The sequence below is a fragment of the Psammomys obesus genome, unplaced genomic scaffold (genome assembly GCF_907164565.1).
Source record: "Psammomys obesus unplaced genomic scaffold, mPsaObe1.curated_primary_1811, whole genome shotgun sequence".
Taxonomy (NCBI): Eukaryota; Metazoa; Chordata; class Mammalia; order Rodentia; family Muridae; genus Psammomys; species Psammomys obesus.
Window position 1 is genome coordinate 2,012,209 of NW_026596162.1, and position 22,326 is coordinate 2,034,534.

Consider the following 22,326-nt stretch of genomic DNA (forward strand, 5'->3'; position numbering starts at 1 on the left):
GTAGGAGCTTTATTTGTAATAGCCAGAAGCTGGAAATAGCCCAGATGCCCCTCAGTTGAGGAATGGATAAAGAAATTGTGGTACAAATACACAATGGAATATTACTCAGCAATAAAAAACAAGGAAATCATGAAATTTGCAGGTAAATGTTGGGAACTGGAAAAGATCATCCTGAGTGAGGGATCTCAGAAGCAGAAAGACTCATAGGGTATATACTCATTCATAAGTGGATATTAGACATATACTATAGGATAAACATACTAAAATTTGTACACGTAAGGAAGCTAATCAAGAAGGAGGACTCTGGCTAAGGTACTCAATCCCCATTCAGAAAGGTAAAAAGGATGGACATCGGATGAGGAAGAAAACAGGGACCTGGACAGGAGTCTACAACAGAGGGTTTCTGAAAGGCTCTGCCCTGCAGGGTATTGAGGCAGATGCTGAGACTTATGGGCAACCTTTGGGCAGAGTACAGGGAATCTTATGAAAGAAGTGGGAGATAGTAAGACTTGGAGAGGACAGGAGCTCCACAAGGAGAGCAACAGATCCAAAGAATTTGGGCACAGGGGTCTTTTCTGAGACTGATACTCCAGCCAAGGACCACTCATGGAGATGTCCTAGAACCCCTGCACAGAGGTAGCCCATGGCAGTTCCGTGTCCAGATGGGTTCCAAAGTAATGGGGACAGGGACTGTCTCTGACAGGAACTGATTGGCCTGTTCTTTGATCACCTCCGCCTGAGGGGGGGCAGCCTTACCATGCCGCAAAGGAAGACAATGCAGCCACCTGATGAGACCTAATAGACTAGGATCAGAGGGAAGGGGAGGAGGATCTCCCTTATCAGTGGATTGGGGGAGGGTACAGGTAGGGAAGAGGAAGAGAGGGTGAGGTTGGGAGGGGAGGAGGGAGGGAGCTACAGGGGGGATACAAAGTGAATAAACCATAATTCATTAAAAAAAAAAAAAAATCGTTTCTCTCTTCTCTATCCCAGCAAGATGCCAAAAGGAAAGAAGGCCAAGGGGAAGAAGGTGGCCCTGGCCCCAGCCGTCATGAAGAAACAGGAGGCCAAAAAGGTGGTCAATCCTTTGTTTGAGAAAAGGCCCAAGAACTTCAGCATTGGGCAGGATATCCAGCCCAAAAGAGATCTCACGCGCTTCCTCAAATGGCCCTGCTACGTTAGGCTGCAGCGGCAAAGGGCCATCCTCTATAAGTGGCTCAAAGTACCTCCTGCCATTAACCAGTTCACCCAGGCCCTGGACCGGCAAACAGCTACCCAACTGCTTAAGCTTGCCCACAAGTACAGGCCAGAGACAAAGCAGAAGAAGCAGAGGCTAATGGCCCGTGCTGAGAAGAAAGCTGCTGGGAAAGGAGATGTCCCAACTAAGAGACCACCTGTCCTTCGAGCAGGGGTCAATAAGTCACTACCTTGGTGGAGAACAAGAAGGCTCAGCTGGTGGTCATTGCCCATGATGTAGACCCCATTGAGCTGGTGGTTTTCCTACCTGCCCTGTGTCGAAAGATGGGCGTCCCCTACTGCATCATCAAGGGAAAGGCCAGGCTGGGACGGCTGGTTCACAGGAAGACCTGCACCACTGTTGCTTTCACACAGGTTAACTCGGAAGATAAGGGTGCTCTGGCTAAGCTGGTGGAGGCCATCAGGACCAATTACAACGACAGATATGGTGAGATCCACCGCCACTGGGGAGGCAACGTCCTGGGTCCTAAATCTGTGGCTCGCATTGCGAAGCTGGAAAAGGCAAAGGCTAAAGAACTAGCCAATAAACTGGGTTAAATGTACACTGCTGAGTTTTCTGTACATAAATATAATTAAAAAAAAAAAACAACCTTCCTTTAGTCCACCAAAACCAGAGCTAAGTATGTTTTTGATCCAAATACTCAATGGTACTTCAGCTAAATGTATGCGTGTGAAAGATACAGGGTACATCATCTTTTCCCCTTCAGAACCTAAAATAATCCTCCATTTTCACAGGTATTTTGTAGGGATGGGACTTATGCGATAGATTTCATCACTCCCTGGGTTGCTGGTACAGACACTGTAGTGTCAGACAAAAATAGAGGTCACCAGTAGTACATTCAGTACTCCTAGAATATTTACCTTGAATGGTCATTTAGAAACAGCAACAGAACAGCAAAGAAAGTAAGAGGAAGTACAGTTTGAAATTTATCTACTATTACTACTCAAAAATACTTATAAATTGAGCACCTTAATTTTCTTTAGCAGCCTATAGAAATAATTAAGTGCACACCAAGAAACACCAAAAAAACTTCACTTGGTCATGTATATGCATAGATTCACCAAAATCCCAAAATACCCCCCTGTATCTTTAATGTAGCACATTCTGTCTGCTCTTCACAGCTTCTATCACAGGTTCGTAACTCTAACCCTTTCACTGTCTGAGCTGCATAGTTAAAGAAAGCAAGTTTAAGAAGAAACATTGGATAAGAAAGTAATGATGGTTAGAAAGCTGATGCCAAGATTGTTATCATGCTGGAATCCTGATGTCATCTGGACCCAAACGTAATCACTTCACCTTCTTATTGTGCAGCTGCATACAACAGCACTAATATATTTCTTGGGTGATAAGAAAATCTGTTTTTCTGGTTGCTGTCTTTCTATCAATGTACATTTTAGAAACCTCTTGTCTTTGATAGAGTTATCAAAAACAATTTTAGTAAAAAAATAAAACAAAACAACAACAACAACAACCAATTTTAATGCTAAATTCAGCAGTGTGTTGAAGCTAGTGGCCAGAAACATCTCAATAAAGAACAATTTTCCTTTCCTCCAGATCATAGCCTCACCTGGTTCACCACACTATGTGAAAGGCCTGTGAAATACACTCTCTCCAACACTGCACCCTAACCAACTTTTGCTATATGAGAACCAGTGAGTCACTTCACTCTAGTGACCCCTGTTGGCATGACACAGGTACAAAGGATCTCAAGCTTCCTTCCATGGATGGCTTGGCTTTCACTACTTTTCACGTAGAGGTATTAGTGTACTTAGGACTTAGGTGCACATTCCTGAACTCATGGGATAATTTATTTATTTTTTTTGATGAATCAGTTTCACAAGCTTTCAAGCAGAGGTATTATCAGTTAGGACATGGCTGGAAATTTCTGAAATCATGATCATATGCATGTGTCCAAATGAGTCTTATCAATACAGAGGATGATTAACTGAGAGCAATTACAGAAGGAAATCTGGAATGCCTTCAGCAGCAAGAGACCCAAGGCAGATTGTGGTTGACTTTCTTGCTCCTTGCCTGAGGTGGAAACACTGTGGCCAATTCATATTGGGCAATTCTTCGCTGCCAGACTGCGTGTGGGCTACTCACCCAGGCCCATCTACAGTTTACCTTCACTGTCTGGCTCTATCTGATCCATACCCTAAATCTCACCCAACCTTTCTAATACCACCTGAAGAACAAATAGGGAAGGCAGGTTTAGTGAGAACTACTCCAGAACTTGCTTATGGGAGAGAAGCCAATATATAGAATGATGGTTGAGCAGAAGGTGGAAGAATGCATTTGTTGGCTCTGAGATGCAATATAGTAAATATAGCTAAGAGACTTGAGACTAGCACAGCAGACTGCAATTTCAGAGAGAAAGCTGGACCAAGAATGTCATTTCGGGCTATAATTATAGATAAGAACCAGGAAGCTAACTTGCTCATCATGAAAAAAACAGACAGACAAACAAACTAACGAAAACAGACTGCTTCTTGTTGGAATGAGAATAATTCTTACAGCCCTGCAAACGTTAAGAAGTGCTGGTGCCACCTCGAATTCCTCGGGTTGCCACTGGAAGACTTAATACCCTGCATAGGAAGAATGTGGAGGAAAAGAGAATGACCGGAGGAGAGGCTGAGCTAGGTAAGTCATGTTGTTATCGTTTTGGGAACAAAAAGGCAGGATGACTTTTATCAACCAGTTTCTACTGACTCAAGAGCTAATAATGTCCTTGAACTTCTGAGTTTGCTACAGAATGAGGAGATCTGAGCTCATGCCTGGCCTTTTGGCCTTGGAAAAAGCATTCAGCTTTCCTGAACCTTGGGTTTTATTTAGAGAGTTCTTTAAAAATTGCAAAATCATACTGGACTTTTGGTGGCCTCATAGCATCAGGGATAATTGAAATGCCCTGATAAGGATGACTAGCAGGCTGGGTAGCAGGTTACATCAAATGAGATAGGGGGGATTCAGCTGGTCTTCCGTTGTCTTTAGAATCAGTGTTCCTGGTAGCTGAGCTGGTGTCCATGGCTTCTAGTTCAAAGCACTGGGAGAAATTATGGCTGAACTGGTATACAACCTGTGGGTAGCTGGGGTCCACCCATACCCATAGAAGAGGAGGCTTGATAGGAAAGAGATCACAGTTCGTGAGGGTGATAGGTCAAGCTTGTCATGAGATCTCCCCCATTCTTTCACAATTCAAGGTTTCTAAAAGAAAGTTCTAGGTGTCTTGTGGTCTGAGTTGAAAACACCACAATTTTGGTAGCACAGATCCTTTGCCTGAGGTGATCTTGGGACAAACTGAACATCTGCATTTAGTTAACAAACATTGGGAGTTAGTTCTATGTGAGACTGTTCTTTACATGGTAGATAGGAATGGCAAATTCTTCCCATATGCTATTATCATTTCTGGAGCTTTTCATATATTACCTAGTTTGATGCTTATCACAACTCTAGTATTGTCACTTGTATTATTCCACTAGGCACTGAGGAGTTAAGTATCTTGCTCAAGTTGTATGCCTGGGAGGTCAGGTCTGGACTTAATGCAGATAGGTTCTTATGGAATCAGAGCCTATGACACAGGTCAGATCCTGTCCTCAAGGGGGTTGGGATCAAACAGAAAAGACTGAGTACTAGTATTTTAGGTATTGATAAGTGCTCTGAGGAATAAGAAGCAGGTAGCCACAAAGGAAAAACACATCTTGGCAGTGTGGCTGGATTCCTCTGGGAAGAAGGGGCATGAAGGTTGGCTTTGTTTCAGGGCCAGCAATGGGAACAGTGTGGTGAGTAAGGGGAATGAGAACAGTGAGGGCTTCTGAGGATCTGATGAGAATTTCAGGTTTTATTGTCAAGATGCTTCTTTGATGTCTCTGGGGGTGGGGTGGGGAGTTCAACAGGACAGTGACTCAATCTGATCTTTCTCTGGAAAAAGATCATGTTAGTGTGTGAAGAAAACCCAGAGGACACAATGAGGCAAATGAGATGGAAATAACCGTGGCCAGTGCAGAAGATGACTAGTGACAATCTAGTCTCTTCTTTCCTTTAGGCCTTTGTTCTAAGACCAGCTTATGTCTGCCTGTAGCAAGCTGGCTCAGCAAAGGCTCTACTATGGTAAATGTGGCACTTGGATTTAGAGGATTTGACAGAAAAGGAAATTAAATAGAAATTAGCTGGTTACTCAGAAATAACTGACTTCTAGGTTTTCTAGTTCAGTGGGAGTGCTGCCTTAGGTCTCTGCCTTGGGAACATGTGTCTCTACTCGTTTACTATGGAAACCCTGGTCTTGGAAGGAGGCAGTGTGCATCTCTCAGCAGTCAGTGGGCTGTCTTGGGGTGGGCACCCCCACCTTGCAGTCCATTCCTGATGTCCTAGCCTCTTTTCAGTGTATGCTCACTGGAAATATTGGCTGAAGGCCACAGTCTGCATGGTATTTTTATTTTTTGGTTTGTTTTCTCTTTGCAATTTTGAGGACAAATTTTAAGGGCCTTGTGCACCTTACGCCAAATGTTCAACCACTAAGCCATGCCCCAACTCTGGCTTATCCTTTGAGAGTAGCTTCAGCATTTCAAAGTGAGAGGTTAACACAGACAGTCAAACATGACATGAGAGATGATGGCAGAGATTCCTTACAGGCTTCCTTTCCAATAGTTTGTATTCTGATCATATTTGCTTCAACACAGAGAAAGTACCAAAGAACCAAATCCTTGTGTATCTATGTAATACACAGACTCAAGCTGCTTATTTTCCTAAGTTCTACTGCTAGAGGATCCCATGAAATGACCCACCCACTGGAGACTGGAAAGTGCCACCAGCCTTGAGCTTTCCAAGTGACTCACGCACGTGCAGCTCTCAAGCATATGCAAATGTGAAGATTGGCCTTTTCCTGGTCACCTTATTACCTTTTTGGCCTTAGCTGATGATCATTTCCAAAGACATGCCTCAATGTAGCTGGTATCTCTCACTAGGTAACTGCAGAGCTCAGAGGATCCTCTGTGTGATGCTACTCTGGAAGAGAGTGCTCCACTATGTAGGCAATAGAAACTGACTTAATCTTGCCAAAAAAATGCAAATTTCTGTTTTTAACATCATATTCTTGTTTAACTTCTATTTTGGGACAATTGTGAAAAGAGTCAGGGAAAGACTGAATCTGATGAAATGTAGGCCAAGCAGGCATCTCCTAAGGGGGCGGGAGGTGGGGGTGAGGTTCGGGGAATGGGGTAGCAACAAAGCCCATCCTAGAACACAATAGAACTTTGGAAATGTTCACACTCCACAGTTCACAAACAAATTTGCTATAAGGGTGAAAACAGATAAAAACAGAAATGGAGCTGTGCCAAATTGAGGAAAAGTGAAATGGGAAGTTTAGGGCAGAAAGCCAATCAATAGAAGACTACATTAGTCTCTGGAACTTCAATTGCTTCAGAAGATGGACATTTTATACAACACACTAGCCAGGAGACCATGCTGCATGTATGCTAGGCTCGCCTTGCAAAGATCCAGAAAAACATGTCTGACTCAGGGTAACCCCTGGAATCGATGCAGAATGAAACCAGAAACACCTCTCAGGTCTACTGTAGGTCAGAATGTAAGCAGATGTGCCCTGTACCCTATACCCACAAAACACCTTTCAGATGGTAACATAACGCATGCAAACCCATTCTCTTCATCTTAGATTCTGATGACAAATATGACAAAGGAGGATGTACTTATGCTCTGATATATGCCACCTAGCCATGTACAGTACATCCTAAAAACACTTGGTTTAAAAGCAGTTTTTTTCTCCCAGAGTTTCTCACACTGAAAGCCTCAACTTCAGTAACATCCCAGAGCCTGGTTTCCTAGAAGAACCATGCCCTGGAAGTTCTGGAAAGCTGGTATTTTCCTGTAGGATATCCTTGAATCTGGCAGGAGGACAGTTCATCTTTGTATGTCTGCATTAGGAAAGAGGACAGTGCCTCACCATCCTGTGGTGCAAATCACAAACACCAAAGCAGTGAAGTGCAATCAAGGAGGAAATGTCAAAAGCTGAAGACGATTAATGAAAAGCAGTCTGTCACCAAGCCATCTTACCTGTCTGCGGATTATTTCAAGGTCTCTTTTGGCTTTATTCACCAGGTTTTGAATTTCTACAGGGTCTTTTACATTCTGATTTTCTCGGAAGGCATCTCTTATTCTCCTGACAGCATACATTCTAATGAATTCAGAGAAAAAGAGAAAAGATGTCAGCAGGTAAAAGATTCTGCTTTTAAATAAATTAAAAAAAAAAATTCCCCCTTAGAATTAACAGTTGAATATTCTCCTACAGGTAGCCCAGTTTGATCTCTGCTTGTCTATTCAAGGATGGCTAAGCAAGCAGATTTAGGAAAATAAGTCTGTCCCAAACAGGGCACAGATAAAGGGCAAACTGCTGCTGGAATGCTCCTTAGATCACTGGCTCTTTAGAGTTATGCATGCTGGTTTCCCTCCATTAGCATGGACGACTGAACCTTCACTGTGCAGAGACAAACCACGAATTCCAAGGACAAGTGATGCTTTTCATATGCATCTGCAAGGACAGTGATCACCTGCCCATTAGATGACAGCTGGGTAAGCAGGCCCCCGACATGTCGGGTGTACTTTTTATGACACAGTGTCTGTTCTTCATCACACCAACTTCTCCTCCAAAGCACTTTCCTATTTATGTTAATAGAAATAGAAAAGGTACAAAATGTTTTAATTCTACTTTTTTAGAGACAGGGTCTTGTCATGTAGGCCAGGCTGGTCTGTAGCTTACAACTCTCCTGCCTTGGCCTCAGGAATGTTGGTATTATAAGCATGCATCACAATTCCTTGCTTAATTCTAACATATAGTTTCTCTTTTTCTTTCTTCCTTCTTTTTTTGGTTTCCTTTTTTCAAGACAGGGTTTCTCTGTGTAGCCCTGGCTGTCCTGTCCTTTCTCTGTAAACCAGCTGGCCTTGAACTCAGAGGTCTGTCTTCTGCTGCCTCCTGAGTGTGCTGGGGTTAAAGGCATGTACCATCACCACCTGGCTTAATTCTAATATTTAATTCATCCACAAACTGGTTCCATACCAAGAACTGATCTCCAGGGCTCATGTTTTTCTTGTGTCTGTGCTCTAAACCAGGCCAGGCATGTGCCTGAGTACTGAGCTCTGCCTGCACCCTCAACCACTGCTTTAATTCTTCATTTAGGATTTAGCACAAGCTTTTGCAGGAATGCCACAACTTAGAGTAGCCATCAATAGCCTGATTTTTATTTTTATTTTTTTTAAGAACAGGTAACTGGTTCAGAATACCTGAAAGAAAAGAAGCACTGCACAGAATGGAAATAAATGTGAAGTTTTTCAAAGTTTAAGAAAATCAGAGAGTTGCTTAAGGTGCTTTACAATTTATACCAACTGAACTCACGGTCGAGTTCAGAATATTTGGCTCTACACTTTTTTAATATCCTCAGCTTCCTAAAACCCTTGCCTAAGGAAATTTGGCTATATACTTCAGAATTAAAGATGCCAAAAGCCAGATGGTGAGATGGCTCAGTGGGTAAAGGTATTTCCTGCTCAAGCCTGGTGATCTGAGTTTGATCCATGGAATCCACAAAAAAGTGGAAAGAGAACCAGTTCCACAATGTTGGCATCTGACCTCCATAAATGCACTGTAGAATTTGTGTGTCACTCTCCCCAATACCAAACACACACACACACACACACACACACACACACACACACACACACACAAACACATACAATGTAAAAAATCTCAGTTCAACTTCTAGACATACTTTGACATGACAATACTACCAATGGTACCCTTCTGTTTTTTGTTCCTTTGTCATGGTGTGTTATTGGCTCTAAAAGAAAACACTTCACTGGCTCAGAACCACAAAGATGCTTTTGCACAAGTAATTCCTTTCCCAGTTATGTAAATATGCTTTAGATGGTCGGTTTTGAGAAGATCAACATAATCTAGATAATCTGTCACATTGTACGAGGACTAACCACCAGTTATTTTTTTTTTAAAAAATTCACTCCTTTTCATTTATTTACTTCTGGCTACTGAAGGTAAACATTTACCATTAAACATATTCTGATGATTCTCAGCCTCTTGCCTGTATCTCTAAGAATATTTAAAAAAAAAATGTGCCAGTGCTATAACGAAAAGGTCAGCCAGCCCATACACAGGTGAAAAGGCGAGCCTCAAAGGATGCTGAAAGTTATCTATAAAACTCATATGGCACATAATGCTTGCACACTGTGCAAAGAGCTGTGTGTTAAAAAGATGCAAGGCATAATCTTGGCCTCCAGCACTTAAACGCCCACATCTATGTTAGGATCCAAAGAAAGACCTGAGCAGCTAATGTAAAGTCTCTTATTTTTTATTCTTCATCAGCATCCAAACTGTAGACGATCTGCTTATCCATCCCATGAACACACCTTTCTTCTTGTTTCTCTCCAATTCCAAGTCAAACATCCCAGGGCCAAAACAGCTCAACTCTTTTAACTGGTCTCCTTGGGGCAAACTCCAACTCCCACCAAACTCCCACCAACCTCCAACTGCCTCAGAACTGGGTAGTTTAAAATGTCAACTTGGCACAACTTAAAGTCACCCAGGCAGGGGCTCTTACTGAAAAGTTATCTGTATGAGGCCAGTCTGTGGATATGTCTATAGGAGATTGTCTTGATTGTTAATTGAGGTGGAAAGATCCACCCTGAATATGGATAGCACTGTTTCACGGGCTGGGTCCTCAGTTGTTTAAGAGAGAACAAAGTTAGCTGGCTGCAAGAAAGTAAAGATATGTGTGTTCTCTTTGCTCTTGACTGTGGATGTGACATGACTAGCTGCTTGAGTTCCTGCCCCGACTTCTTCTCAAGGGGAGAGGTTCTTAAATCTTGCTATTGTCTAGCTTACTGGTTCATCCTTTCATATCTTTGAGTCTAGCCCTGTTATAAATCTTTTTGACATGGTCATCTGTTTACATCTGGGGATTAAGTCTCACAATACACCAGGCCTTAATATCGACAGTGATCTCAGTGAATAGAGACTACTAAGTTTTGGTAATGTTAAAAAAAAAAAAAAAAATCACAGATTTTAGGTGGGTAAGGAGGTGTATAATTTAATACCAGTACCCAGGACACTAAGGCCAAAGTAAGTTAGTGAGAAATACAAAGGGAAAAAAATAGACCCCAGAATAAGGCAAAGGGACATAACATGTGAACACTGAGGATGAACAAACCAAATTGCTTAGGTGATTAAAGTTACAATGGAAGGGAATGTCCCAGAGTTGAGTATAACTTTACCTGACAAAACTCACTGAGATTTAACAACTAGAGGACAATGTTAAACTATCTACTGTCAACCCCCAACTCCAAGGTCAGAGTAGACAATACTTTTAAAGGAGAAAGAACTCAAAGCAGATGACAGTGAATGGGGCAGATATGTGCTCAGATGTGTATTTTCTAATCCTCAAAGCTCCTCACATGTGACAGTCCACATGGATAACAAAGCATAAATAATCCACAGTACAGTCAGTACCAAGCATGAGGTGTACCGCACCTGATACGCATTTTCTCATTCAATCCTCATACACTGTGACACAGAGATGTTTGATCGAGTGTATGGCAATGCTGGGCTCTGAAACCAGGTGATTATCTTTCAATCCTAAGCTATTCCACTGAGGTTAACAAACTATCCAATATTTGATAAGTTCCTGGCCTAAGCCAAGCCAAGCTGTTACTCATTTGAGAAGGCATTATAAAAACTGTCTCTGGCACAGAAAAGCTTATCTCTCAACACTGTCAAGTGTTCCCACAAACAGTTCAAGTGTCGAACATGTCTTACAAAAAGACAAGTGGCTGAGAGCCTTAGAGAGAAAGAGCTGTTGATATAAGCACCAAGAAAAGTGAAATAATTGAGTTTAATTGTTTCAAAAGGAAGCAACGACAACCCAAGGGTCGTAGAGCAAGGTGGTTAAATTACCATGAGAAAATACACTTTGGGGACTAAAACAAATTTTCTGAGTTCTGGAGCAGCTATCAATACATTTCTCTGTTAAAATTTTTCTCATTGTGTTCCACTGTCCAGAGATCATGGTCAAGTGAGTTATCAAGAACTCTGGGACACCTGGGCATCTCTTTCATTCCTTCTAGATCCTTGTATATGAACAAATCACCAGCCAGATGGAAAGGCATGCTTCAGTTCTCTCCTTGAGGCGAGCTAACTCTGTGTACATAAAATGTTCTTTTGCTGGAGGTTTATTTTTATTTTTGGCAAATTCTATTCATATCTAAAGATCTAAGTCAGTTAGATACAAATACAACAGAGGATTAATATCCTATTCCAAAAACCACTATACACTAAAGCAAGCAAAAAGAAAAAGACCATGGTAAATCAATGAGTAAGAGGTACAGAACAGAACTTTACAAGTAGGCATACAGAGACTAACTTTAGGAAGACAGATCTGTATGAACGGCCAGCCCCAGGCATCATTCAAGAAACACAAATAAAGTAGAGCTTGTCTGGTCTTCAGCCAACATATTTAGAAAAAGCCAAGGAACAGGTTATCCACCATACTGGTAGGAACATGAGCTGGAACTATAGCATAATAATGAGTAATAATATTCTTCAAGTTTAACCTGCAAAATCCACCTTTGGTAACTAATCCCATGGAAGTAATCTAGAAAAAGTTATTTGCAGAATGCTCACTACAGATATATATGCATTACAAACTGGAAAAAAGAAACATGTTCGACATTGAAGAAGTGGCTAAATAAACTAAGACACTATACTTCTCAGATAAATGTTTTCAAAAGTAGTCACAGGTCTAAAAAGTGTAAGGTGCTTATAAGTGGATATTAGACATTTAATATAGGATCATCATACTGAAATCTGTATACCTAAAGAAGCTAATCAAGAAGGAGGACGCTTCTTGACTTTAAATAAATTTAAAATAAAAAATTTGAAGACAAAAATTAAAAAAAAAGTATGAGGTGAAAATTTGTTCCTTCCTATTCTAGCCCCTCAGGCAACCAGCTCTTTACATGTAATTAAAGCTCAGTTTCTTTCTTTTTTAATAAATTTATTTATTGTTTAATTAATGACAGTTGATTCATCCTAGCTGTAGCCCCCTCCCATTATTTCCTCCCAACCCCCCCCTCCCTTCCCCCCCCCCCCCTCCACTGATAGGGGAGTCCTCCTCCCCTTCCATCTGATCCTACCCTCTCAGGTCTCATCAGGACTGGCTGCACTGTCTTCCTCTGTGGCCTGGTAAGGCCGCACCCCCCTGACAGGGGGAGGTGATCAAAGAGGAGGCCAGTGAGTTCATGTCAGAGACAGTCCCTGAGGGAACCCACTTGGACACTGAGCTGCCATGGGCTACATCTGTGTAGGATATCTCCATGAATTGTCCTTGGTTGAAGTATCAGTTTCAGAAAAGATCCATGGGACCAAATATTTTTCTTTTTTGCTCTCCTTGTAGAGCTCCTGTCCCCTCCAGGTCTTTCTATCTCTCCCTTCTTTCATAAGATTTCCTGCACTCTGCCCGAAGTTTGGCTATGAGGCTCAGCATCTGCTCTGATACCCTGCAGGGCAGAGCCTTTCAGAGGCCCTCTGTGGCAGGCTCCTGTCCTGTTCCTTGTTTTCTCCCTCTTCCGATGTCCATTCCATCTGTCTTTCTGAATGAAGATCGAGCATCTTAACCAGGGTCCTCCTTGCTTAGCTTCTTTAGGTATACAGATTTCAGTATGTTTACCCTATATTTTATGTCTAATATCCACTTATAAGTGAGTATATACCATGTGTGTCTTTCTGCTTCTGCGATAACTCACTCAGGATGATCTTTTCTAGTTCCCACCATTTGCCTGCAAATTTCATGATTTCCTTGTTTTTAATTGCTGAGTAGTATTCTATTGTGTAAATGTACTACAATTTCTGTATCTATTCCTCAAGTGAGGGACATCTCGGTTGTTTCTAGCTTCTGCTATTATGAATAAAGCTGCTACAAACATGGTTGAGCAATCGTCCTTGTTGTATACTTGAACATTTTTTGGATATATGCCTAGGAGTTTGAGGTAGCACTATAATGCTCAGTTTCTTTCTTTCTTTCTTTTTTTTTTTTTTTAATGCTCAGTTTCTTATGCAGCTTCCCAGAGATCTGAGATATTAGAGACACTACTAACTCCAGGACGACAGGTACTGTTTCCAGTGGAGTTCCAGAAATAAGGCTTCACAGCTCAGGTGAAAGATAGGCTGGTCGTGAGTCTAATTTATTGATACACAGTGTGAGGCAACCACAGGGTCAGAAGAACTTTCCCAGCGAAACCAGTAGATGCCAGAGAGAATCTGGCTTTGGTCAGAGTCCTGGAGATGTCCTACAATATAAAGTACAGACATGGGAGAATCTATAAAAAGGTCAGACAGCAGTCAGGAAAGCCAGAGTGGTGCACATAAGACAAGGCAATCTTTCCAGAGAATGGATGAGATCATTTCTGGGGACTCAAGCAGTGACATCCATAGGAGAAACACCATCACAACCTCGTAAATAGAGTAGCACAAGCCCTAACCCTGGAAGCACGTGCATGAACAATAACGAGGACTAGGAAGAAGGGAGGGAATGAGGGAGCAGGCTACAGCTGGGATCCAAAGTTAATAAATTGTAACTAATATTTAAAAAATAAAAAAAAGGACTAGGGAGAAATTCATAACACAATTAAAATATCTTTAATAATAAGAATATAATATGTAAAATCTTTGGAATGTAGTCAAAGCCATACTTACATGAAAATTAATGGTTTAAATATCTTTATTAATAAAATGCTAAATTTAACAAATTAAATACTTCCATATATTCCAGAAAAAAATAGTACAGTCCTTCTGAGAAAACAGAAAACATTGTATTTAAAATCATAAAGTTGAAAAAAGGTCAAATGAAATTAGCTAAGACAGCTAAGCTTTTTTGTTTGTTTCATTGTTTTTTAAGCAATACTATACTATCTAGCTTATATATCAAGAAAAACAATTACAAGAAAAAAAGTGAGGAAGTTGGGAGGTTTGAGAAAAAATTTTAGAACCAATGTGAATATACTTCAGAACTTGCCAAGAAAAAGGGTTGTTTGGAATGGCAGGCCTGTTCAGCTGCACAGGTGAACACAGGTAGAGTACAGGTATGTACTGCCACCTGGATGCACTTTTGACATCAGATACAATAGGGCAAAGGGGAGACTCCACAGCTTAAAAGATGCTGCTACGAATGATTCTCTACCACAGTCCTTCAGCTTCCTTTGTAGGATTCAAGTACCAACCTAAGCATTCAATAAACACATAAGCAAATAAAAAGAACGAAACAATAAAATTGTGCAAATATAAAAAAAAATAGGTGTAAACCACATTATATTTAGAACATGGCTTAATAATTTCTTAGAATTGCAAATTTTGGGTAAGGCTCTATAAACACACTTGAAAATAACATTATCTTTTAAAAAAATTAACGGACTAGCAGAGAGTGAGCAAGGACACTGTCCTGTAGCAGGTGCTCATCTCTGTCCCTAGGGGAACAGCTGAGGAGCCTTTCTGTCTTGGCATCCTTCACAATGCTTAAAGGCACTTGCACTCTTCAAACTTAAACTTATCATTATCACTTGGGTCTATTATCAGTTACGATTTTTAGGCAACAAGACTTTCCAAAATGCTAACCAAGTGATCACAGGAAAGGCTACTCTTCAAACAGATTTGCCGTGCCTGCGCCCGGGAATACAGCACATGGAGAAGGGCAGGACCCTTTTTCCTTTACCTGGAGGTTTAGACTTATACTACTCTGAAAGCTGTAATCCCAGAGGTCAATGGTTCCCTTGTCATTGGTCCCTAAACTAGGAGGAGAAACCAGGTTTCATTTGCAGAGTCCTGCGGACTTCCCTCATGAACAAGTAAACAGAAGATTTTTAGCAATCTCTTCACATCTACATGTTTCCTTAGTAATCGGCTGCATCTTTTACAAATATTTTGATGTACAGTCTCCATGGTTAGGAATGAAAATTCCTGTCCACCTCAGTCCCCAAGAGAGCTTGGCACCGTGCCAGAAAAGAAACCTTAGCTGTCATTATGTAATAGGCCTAAATATTGGGCTACAGACATAATTATTTTTTATTTCAAAATTATAGTGTGAGCTAGCCAATGTAAGACACGACCTTTAAAGTATTTAAAATTTATGGGGAATAAATACCTACAGCAGACTGTTCAATGAATCCTGCAGTTTCCACTTTAGGAGAAAAACAATCTCACGAACAATGGAAATCTCCCCTAGTCAATGAACTTGAAAATTCATTAAAATAGCCTATCAAGTTGAACCGCCTTCCCTTTTATCCTTTTTGTTACCAGTAGTCACCAGGCACAGGCACTAGCAATAGATGGGTAAGGAAAGACAAAAAGGGTGAGTGTAAGTGATCTACCAGAGCTCAGTGTATCATCGAGGATAATTTACAGGGTGGCAAGATGCAGAGCAACGCCCACTCCCTTCTCTAAGGCCAGATAGCTGAATAACCCAAAACAATATAAACAAAAGAAATCTCCAAAAGTGAAACCAGCCAACCAAACTGGGAATCAAACCTGTCTAATATACCTCAGGGATATAATAAGCACATCTACTCACAGGGTTGCAAAGGGTAAATAAAGCTCTGGCCCTGGACTGTGTAAAGATTAAAACATGGTCAAAGTCTAGGTGAGTGTTCCCAGTGTCCTGGCTTTGAAAGGGCTGCAGAGAACAAGCTGGGTGTATGTTCTCTTAGCTCTTGAATACTAAGGGTGAGATTGCGCTCAGTGGTAGATCACATGCTTGGCATACACGCGGTTGGGGCTCACCCCTGATTATCTGACTGGAGATGAATGGTTCTCAATTTTATATGTATACTTATACAAAGACACCTGAATTTACACATAAAATCTGCTAGCCACTGGATTGCTTCAAACTCATCTTTCCTTTATAAAAGGTATCTCTGGAATCTGGCATGGTTCCAAGGTTCACCAATTTACAAATATCACTGGAAGCTGGGGCAGGAAGATACAGATCTTGAGGCTAGCCTAACCAACATGGCAAAACCTACTCTCAAACGAACAAACCAACCCAACCCAACCCAACCCAACCCAACCCAAACAGACTTCTTCATCACTTGAGGATGGGTAGGAATAACATCCTACCGAGATGGTTTTTACCTGGATACTGTATTGTCATCTGATAGTTGCTTCCTTGCCAACTGACAACACAAATAACTATTTATGTGGTTCTTAGAAGTGGGTCAAAACACTTTATATGTTACATTATCTTCATAATTTATCTACACATCATCTAGTATGTGCTATAGGTTATGGTCTAAACAGCTCCAGCACCAAAAAGAGGCATCTTATGGCAAACAAAACAAAACAACAACAAAAAAACAAAAACCAAGCAAAATTTGTCCTTGAAAATTTGTTACTGGGCTGGGATGTAACTCAGCTCAAAAAGTTGCTTGCCAAGCATGCATGAAGCCCTGGGCTTGATCCCCAGCCATATAAACCAGTTGTGTTTCACACGTAGTTTAGCAACACTTGGGAAGTAGAGGCAGGAGGCACAAAACTGCATCATCTTTTGATACATAGAAACTGTGAGGCTAGCATGGGCTACCTGAGACTACCTTAAACATGAAACACCCCAAACAAAACAATACACCTCTACTTCACACACCCAAATTACTATTCAAGCCCCCACCTCCCAGCAATGGTAATTAACACTGTATGTATGGTATTTGGTAGTTATCTGCCAAAGCACAAGGTACATGGTAGGTCAAATAAATACTGCAGTCTAGTACTCTGATTATTAACACAGGCTTAAATCTCCTCATTCTACTAGAGGACTGACATTCTTTATCCAACAGGAAAAGAACCTCTCTCTTTTCAGATCATATCATAACAAGCCTGGCTACAGGCAGCTGATGCAGCCTTTTAGAAGTCTGCAGTTAGCACAGTCTGATCCCAGTTCTGCTTACTGAGCTGCTTAGGTCTTGGAATGTATCTTTGGCTATGGATGATGTTATTTTCAAAGGCTATAACACATTCTGGACACTGAGGAGTATGCTTTGTTTAGGCAGAAGACACAGAAGAAGCAACAGAGTGATGTTACAAAGGAGGCAGCCAGTATGATGTGCTAAGAAGGGTAAGGGTTCTCAGCACTCAGGGAGGCAAAGGCAGGCAGATTGCTGTGAGTTTCGAGGCCAGCCGGGTCTACAAAGAGAGCCCAGGACAGGAAAGGATAAAAGGGCAGGGGAAAATTCACTACGTTGCAAAGAAAACTTCATGTTTAACCTACGTTGTAAATAGTGAAGTTAGGGAGTTTACTTTCCATTCTCACAAATGTATTTCCTTGATATTTCATTTTTTGAGACAGGGTTTCTCTGTGTAAGAAAGCCCTGGTTGCCCTGGACTCGCTTTATAGACCAGGCTGGCCTCGAACTCACAGAGATCTGCCTGCCTCTGCCTGGGATTAAAGGCGTGTGCCACCATGCCTGGCCCACAAATGTGTTTCAATATTAAAGACCTCAAGGGAAGCGGAGATGGCTCTGTTGGTGAAGTGACATGTAAACATGACCTGGGACCGAATCTCAGCACCCATGTGAAAGCTGAATTTGTCTGTAAACTCTGTGCAGGGGTTTACAGTGGATCCCTGGAGGTTGATGGCTAACTAGTCCTAAGTAGTCCTAACTAGTCTAACCAGTGATCTCTAGGTTCAGTGGCAAACCTTGCCTCAAAATATAAGGTCAGAGGGCTGGTGAGATGGCTCAGTGGCTAAGAGCGCCTGCTATACACGCGTAAGGATCCACGTTTGAATTCCTAGTACCAAAATAACATGGGCTCGAGCACGCACACCTGTAACCCAGCATTGCAGGGCGGAGACAGGTAGCTGAAATGGTGATTGTGCTGGCTCATGCATTTGAACACTTGTCCCTAGTGGGTGGCGCCTACCTCAAACTATTGAGTTATGTATGGATTCATTTTAGAATTTTCTTTAAGATCTCAAATAAAGGTTATTTTTTAAAAAGCCAAATTAACAAAGAAACAAATTCTCTCAACAGATGGCCCACCACAATAGTCCCTGAAGTAAAACTTCAGTGGCATGGAACTAGAATGTACACAGTTCTTAGGGGGCCTCTAATGCTCTGTCCATAAGTTCTTAGGGATAAGGCAAACGACTGGCCTTCAGCTAAGCCCAAGCTTCACTGGGCAGTTTAACAATTCTTACCCATTTCTATTTGGAACATGTCAAAACTGAAGAGAATGTTATTGTGGAGTACTGGTGGAAAGGCACATGGGCTGTACAGTCTTCTCCATCCGCTAAGCTTTATCTGTGGGGTGTACTAGGGACTTGAAGCTTGGCTCCCTGCAAGCTTATCCATTACTGTGGTATGCCATTAGCCAACATCACAGGATACCAGGAAGCCACCTTTCAGGCTGCCAGACGGTCACCTGCTGAATAGTTAATAAGGGATGTCATGCATGACAGCAGTCTAAGGAGACTATCACTTAGTGATATCCCAGCATTTTCCTTTGTGAGATGATACAATTCTCTTTAGTTTCCCAGAAAGTGTCCAGTTATTAAGCAGCCCTGGCTATGTTTATAGGAGGATGTTGACCTTCAAAGAAAGAACTATATGAAAAAGAGTTGCAGTTCCTCTTAGCAACTGGCTGTTTCCATGTTGTAGCCACTAACCAATAGAACCAAGTACCATCTTTCCTGCAGTTGCTCCTGAGAAGCTCTGAGTTAAATCTGGCATGGTGATCCTGGTGTCAACTGTTCTGTCTTCCAAGCAGCCTGCATGCTTCTAAACCTCATTCTGGCTCTTATTTTGGTTTTTCTTTCCATATTTTCTAGATGTTTTCATTTAAAATACTCACATACAATACTGGTTCCTCGGTTAAGAAAAAGTTGATTTAGTTAAACCAAGAATAAATAGCTCCAGTTTTATATGAGAAGAGATAGAAGTATCAAAATTTTCTTTCTTTTTAAGCTTTTTCTCTTACAGTGCTAGGGAACTTAACTTAGGCACTCATATATGCCTCAATAATTATACCACGGAATCCCCAACCCTGGAAGTTTTCACTGACAATCTGGAACAAAATGAAATGATAGTAAGATTCCAGACCAGGGCTAAGAAAGTTTACTCCAACATAGCAAATGACAGTATTGAGGTAAATGAATGCTACCCAAGATGCACTCCGCAGGGTAACTCTATATTCACAGTATAGAATTCTTTTCTTATTACAGAATTGTGTGTAATGAAACATTAGTGATTATTCAAACTCCTACACATAAGACACATAGATTAGGTAAAAAAGCAAATTTGTGAGTTCTTAAAAGAAAGTTCAAGGGCTTAGTAAATAATCCATATTTGATTCAACCTACTTGACTTATTTTTATATAAACAAATAGTTAAAGTAATTTAATTCAGTGCAAGCAGTGAAGTGAATACAGATCTTTGAAGAACAATAAAATGTTAATTTTATGATCCTATTTATTTGCTATAGCTTCTGTGTGCTAGGAAAGAAATTCAAATTTTGACCTGGGGTTAATCTTTAATATTTTCAGTAGCAGAAAACTAACCAATTAGATTTCTGAATTTATAAACAAATTCTGAATTTATAAACAAATTTATAAAATTTATAAGAAATTTATAAACAAATTCAACATATTTTATATAGACAAACAAAGCAACATCCTGGACATAGGTTATTCATATCCCACACTATAAGTTATCCATAGTCCCACACTATTTACTGGAGTTGCCTGTCTTCAGCATGTATTCGTCTGAAGACATCCTACTCAAACTTTCTTGAAAAAGTTTAGCTTTTTTGTGAAGAACTGTTCTTCTGTTAATTCTTTATGCTTCTTTTTTTACAGTCAGACTGCTGATGGAGCAGGGCATCCTGGCCACAGCATGGAGGATGTCTGATACAATCCAGAGCTGGTACAGAGTGATGAACAGAAATTACAACAAAACCAGATAAAACTGATGGGTAACAAAGGTCATCACTGTGAGGACACAAAGGCAGCCGGTAAGGGGAATATATAAGAGAGACTCCATGGGAAATAAAGACCTTATGACCTCATACAAAGTTAGGAGAAATCAATATGACTTCCAGTTTAAGCAATGAATGTCTAGACCATGAGGGGGGGGGGGGGGAAAGAAGGCCCAAGCTTGCTGGGAAGGTACAACAGATTAGGCGGGGTACAGTTTCAGAGCTCATATCTGCTCATCTTGAGATACTGGTGATATACCCAGAAATGTCCAGGAGGGCCTTGGAAAGATGAGGGTGTGGTCCAGGAGCCAAGGATTAGCTATCAGAAATTATCAAAACACATGGGCTGGAAGCCACTGTTACTAAGGGGATTTTGGGATTATGTGAAAAGGTAGAGATGGAATACTGGAGCCTTCACTGTCAAAGGAAAAGAGGCAGGGGAAGAGGAGAGTCAGCAAACTGGATTGGTGATGAGACACCTACTGTCTTGCAAGGAAGGGTCAGAAGGTGACATTATACCAAATATGGTCAAGACAAAAAAGGAACATGAGAAGCATTAAGCCAGACTGTGATGGGGTGAGGAGGATGAGACCAGTAAGGTATAGGCTGTAGAGACCATTCCTTGCCAGCATCCCAACAGCATTGGCCATGCATGTTTTTAAAAGATTAGAGGCTCTTGGAGAGTAAGGCCATACTCAAGCAAAACCTGGTTTTCTGTTCTGAGCTTCCTTGGATACAGCTAGTCTTGATATCCTCATCATCCCCATGGGGATAGGACCCAGCACTAGTAGAGAGAAATTCTAAAGAGAAGCTCAGTGCCTCAGCAGGGAGGAAGTTCACACTGCTGGAGCAAGAGGCTGTGGTCCAGAAATGCTTTTCTCTAGTGAGGTAAACAGGGCCACCAGTGGCTACTCTTCAGAACTCTGTGTGGTTCCAGGCCAATATTCTATCACTGATGCCCCTACTCCAGCACAATAACTTTCCCAGCTTTAGTCTGCTCTTCTAAATAACACACATTTTATACCCATTCTTCCTCTGGCCTCTTACCTATCCACTTCTTGGTCTCCCATTACAACTACAATGCAGAAATATTTTTCATTAACACTACTCCCATACCTCTGCTGGTATCTTGGAATGTGGCAATGTAACCAAGCTAATTTCTTTTCAATTTATGAAACTACACCCCTTGTGGTAACATTGCCATAGGGTATACATGCACGTTTCAAAACATTTGCTTAAGAACTGTTAAACAAGAAGAGCATCTGGAAACAATCTCTATTAAACTATCGACTATGAAGTGACAGCTTTTAATTATGCTTTACCTTCTCTCTTAAAAAGGTGAATGCAGGCAGAGCTATTCTGGGGAGGGGGTTGATCCAGAGCTGAGATGTCTCTGACAACAGTGAACAGGGGCCTGACTCTCCATACAGATGAAGCTGTGAGCTTCTGGAAATGCGCTGTGGTTACTATAGGTCCTAAATCTGTGATCAAGGCCAAGGCAAGGTTAAAAAAGTAGTTATTTGGGAAATAATGGACGAGCCTAAATTCTGACCTGTACTTCAAAGTCAAGGGGTAGGAAGTACAGTCAGCCCTCCATATCTGCAAGGTTCTGAATCCAAAGATTCAAACAACCAGTACTAAAACTGTATGAAAAAAACACAAACAAAACAAACAAAAAACCAAAAGCAAAGTAGTATGTGGACTGAGCATGTGCACTTTTTCTTTGTTATCCCCTCAAAAACACAGTGACCCCAATTTCCATAGCATTTATGCTATTTACTCTAACGGTCTTGAACATTTGGGGATTTTGGTATTCAAGATAGGTCCTCCTCCCAGTCAGCCAAGAACACCCAAGGAAAACTGCACAGAAAGATTCACCAATACTAAACATGGTTCCAGAGTTTAGTTTGTTCTCATCTACCCAGGTACCATTTGAGGGTATCTGTTTCACAGAGAAGCACATCCCAAGAAGCAGAAAGAGGCAGGCCTTGCACATGGAAATGACTCAAAAAATAGCAATCAAGAGAAAAACATTTGAAACATTTTCCAC

The 22,326-nt window shown here is 41.2% G+C and overlaps 2 protein-coding genes across 2 annotated transcripts in view; one reads left to right on the plus strand and one right to left on the minus strand.

Moving 5' to 3' along the window:
* The window catches only part of Lyrm4 (LYR motif containing 4), a 125,019-nt gene that overhangs the window by 89,976 nt on the left and 12,717 nt on the right, over positions 1–22,326 (minus strand). The window contains exon 2 of the mRNA XM_055595191.1: positions 7,319–7,439. Coding sequence (XP_055451166.1) covers positions 7,319–7,439 — 121 coding nt within the window. The remainder of the gene's footprint in view (positions 1–7,318; positions 7,440–22,326) is intronic.
* Positions 995–1,830, plus strand: LOC129667514 (60S ribosomal protein L7a-like). Its single transcript, XM_055595190.1, is given in 2 exon segments — positions 995–1,412; positions 1,415–1,830. Coding segments are annotated over 2 exon segments (795 nt in total). The 3' UTR covers positions 1,792–1,830.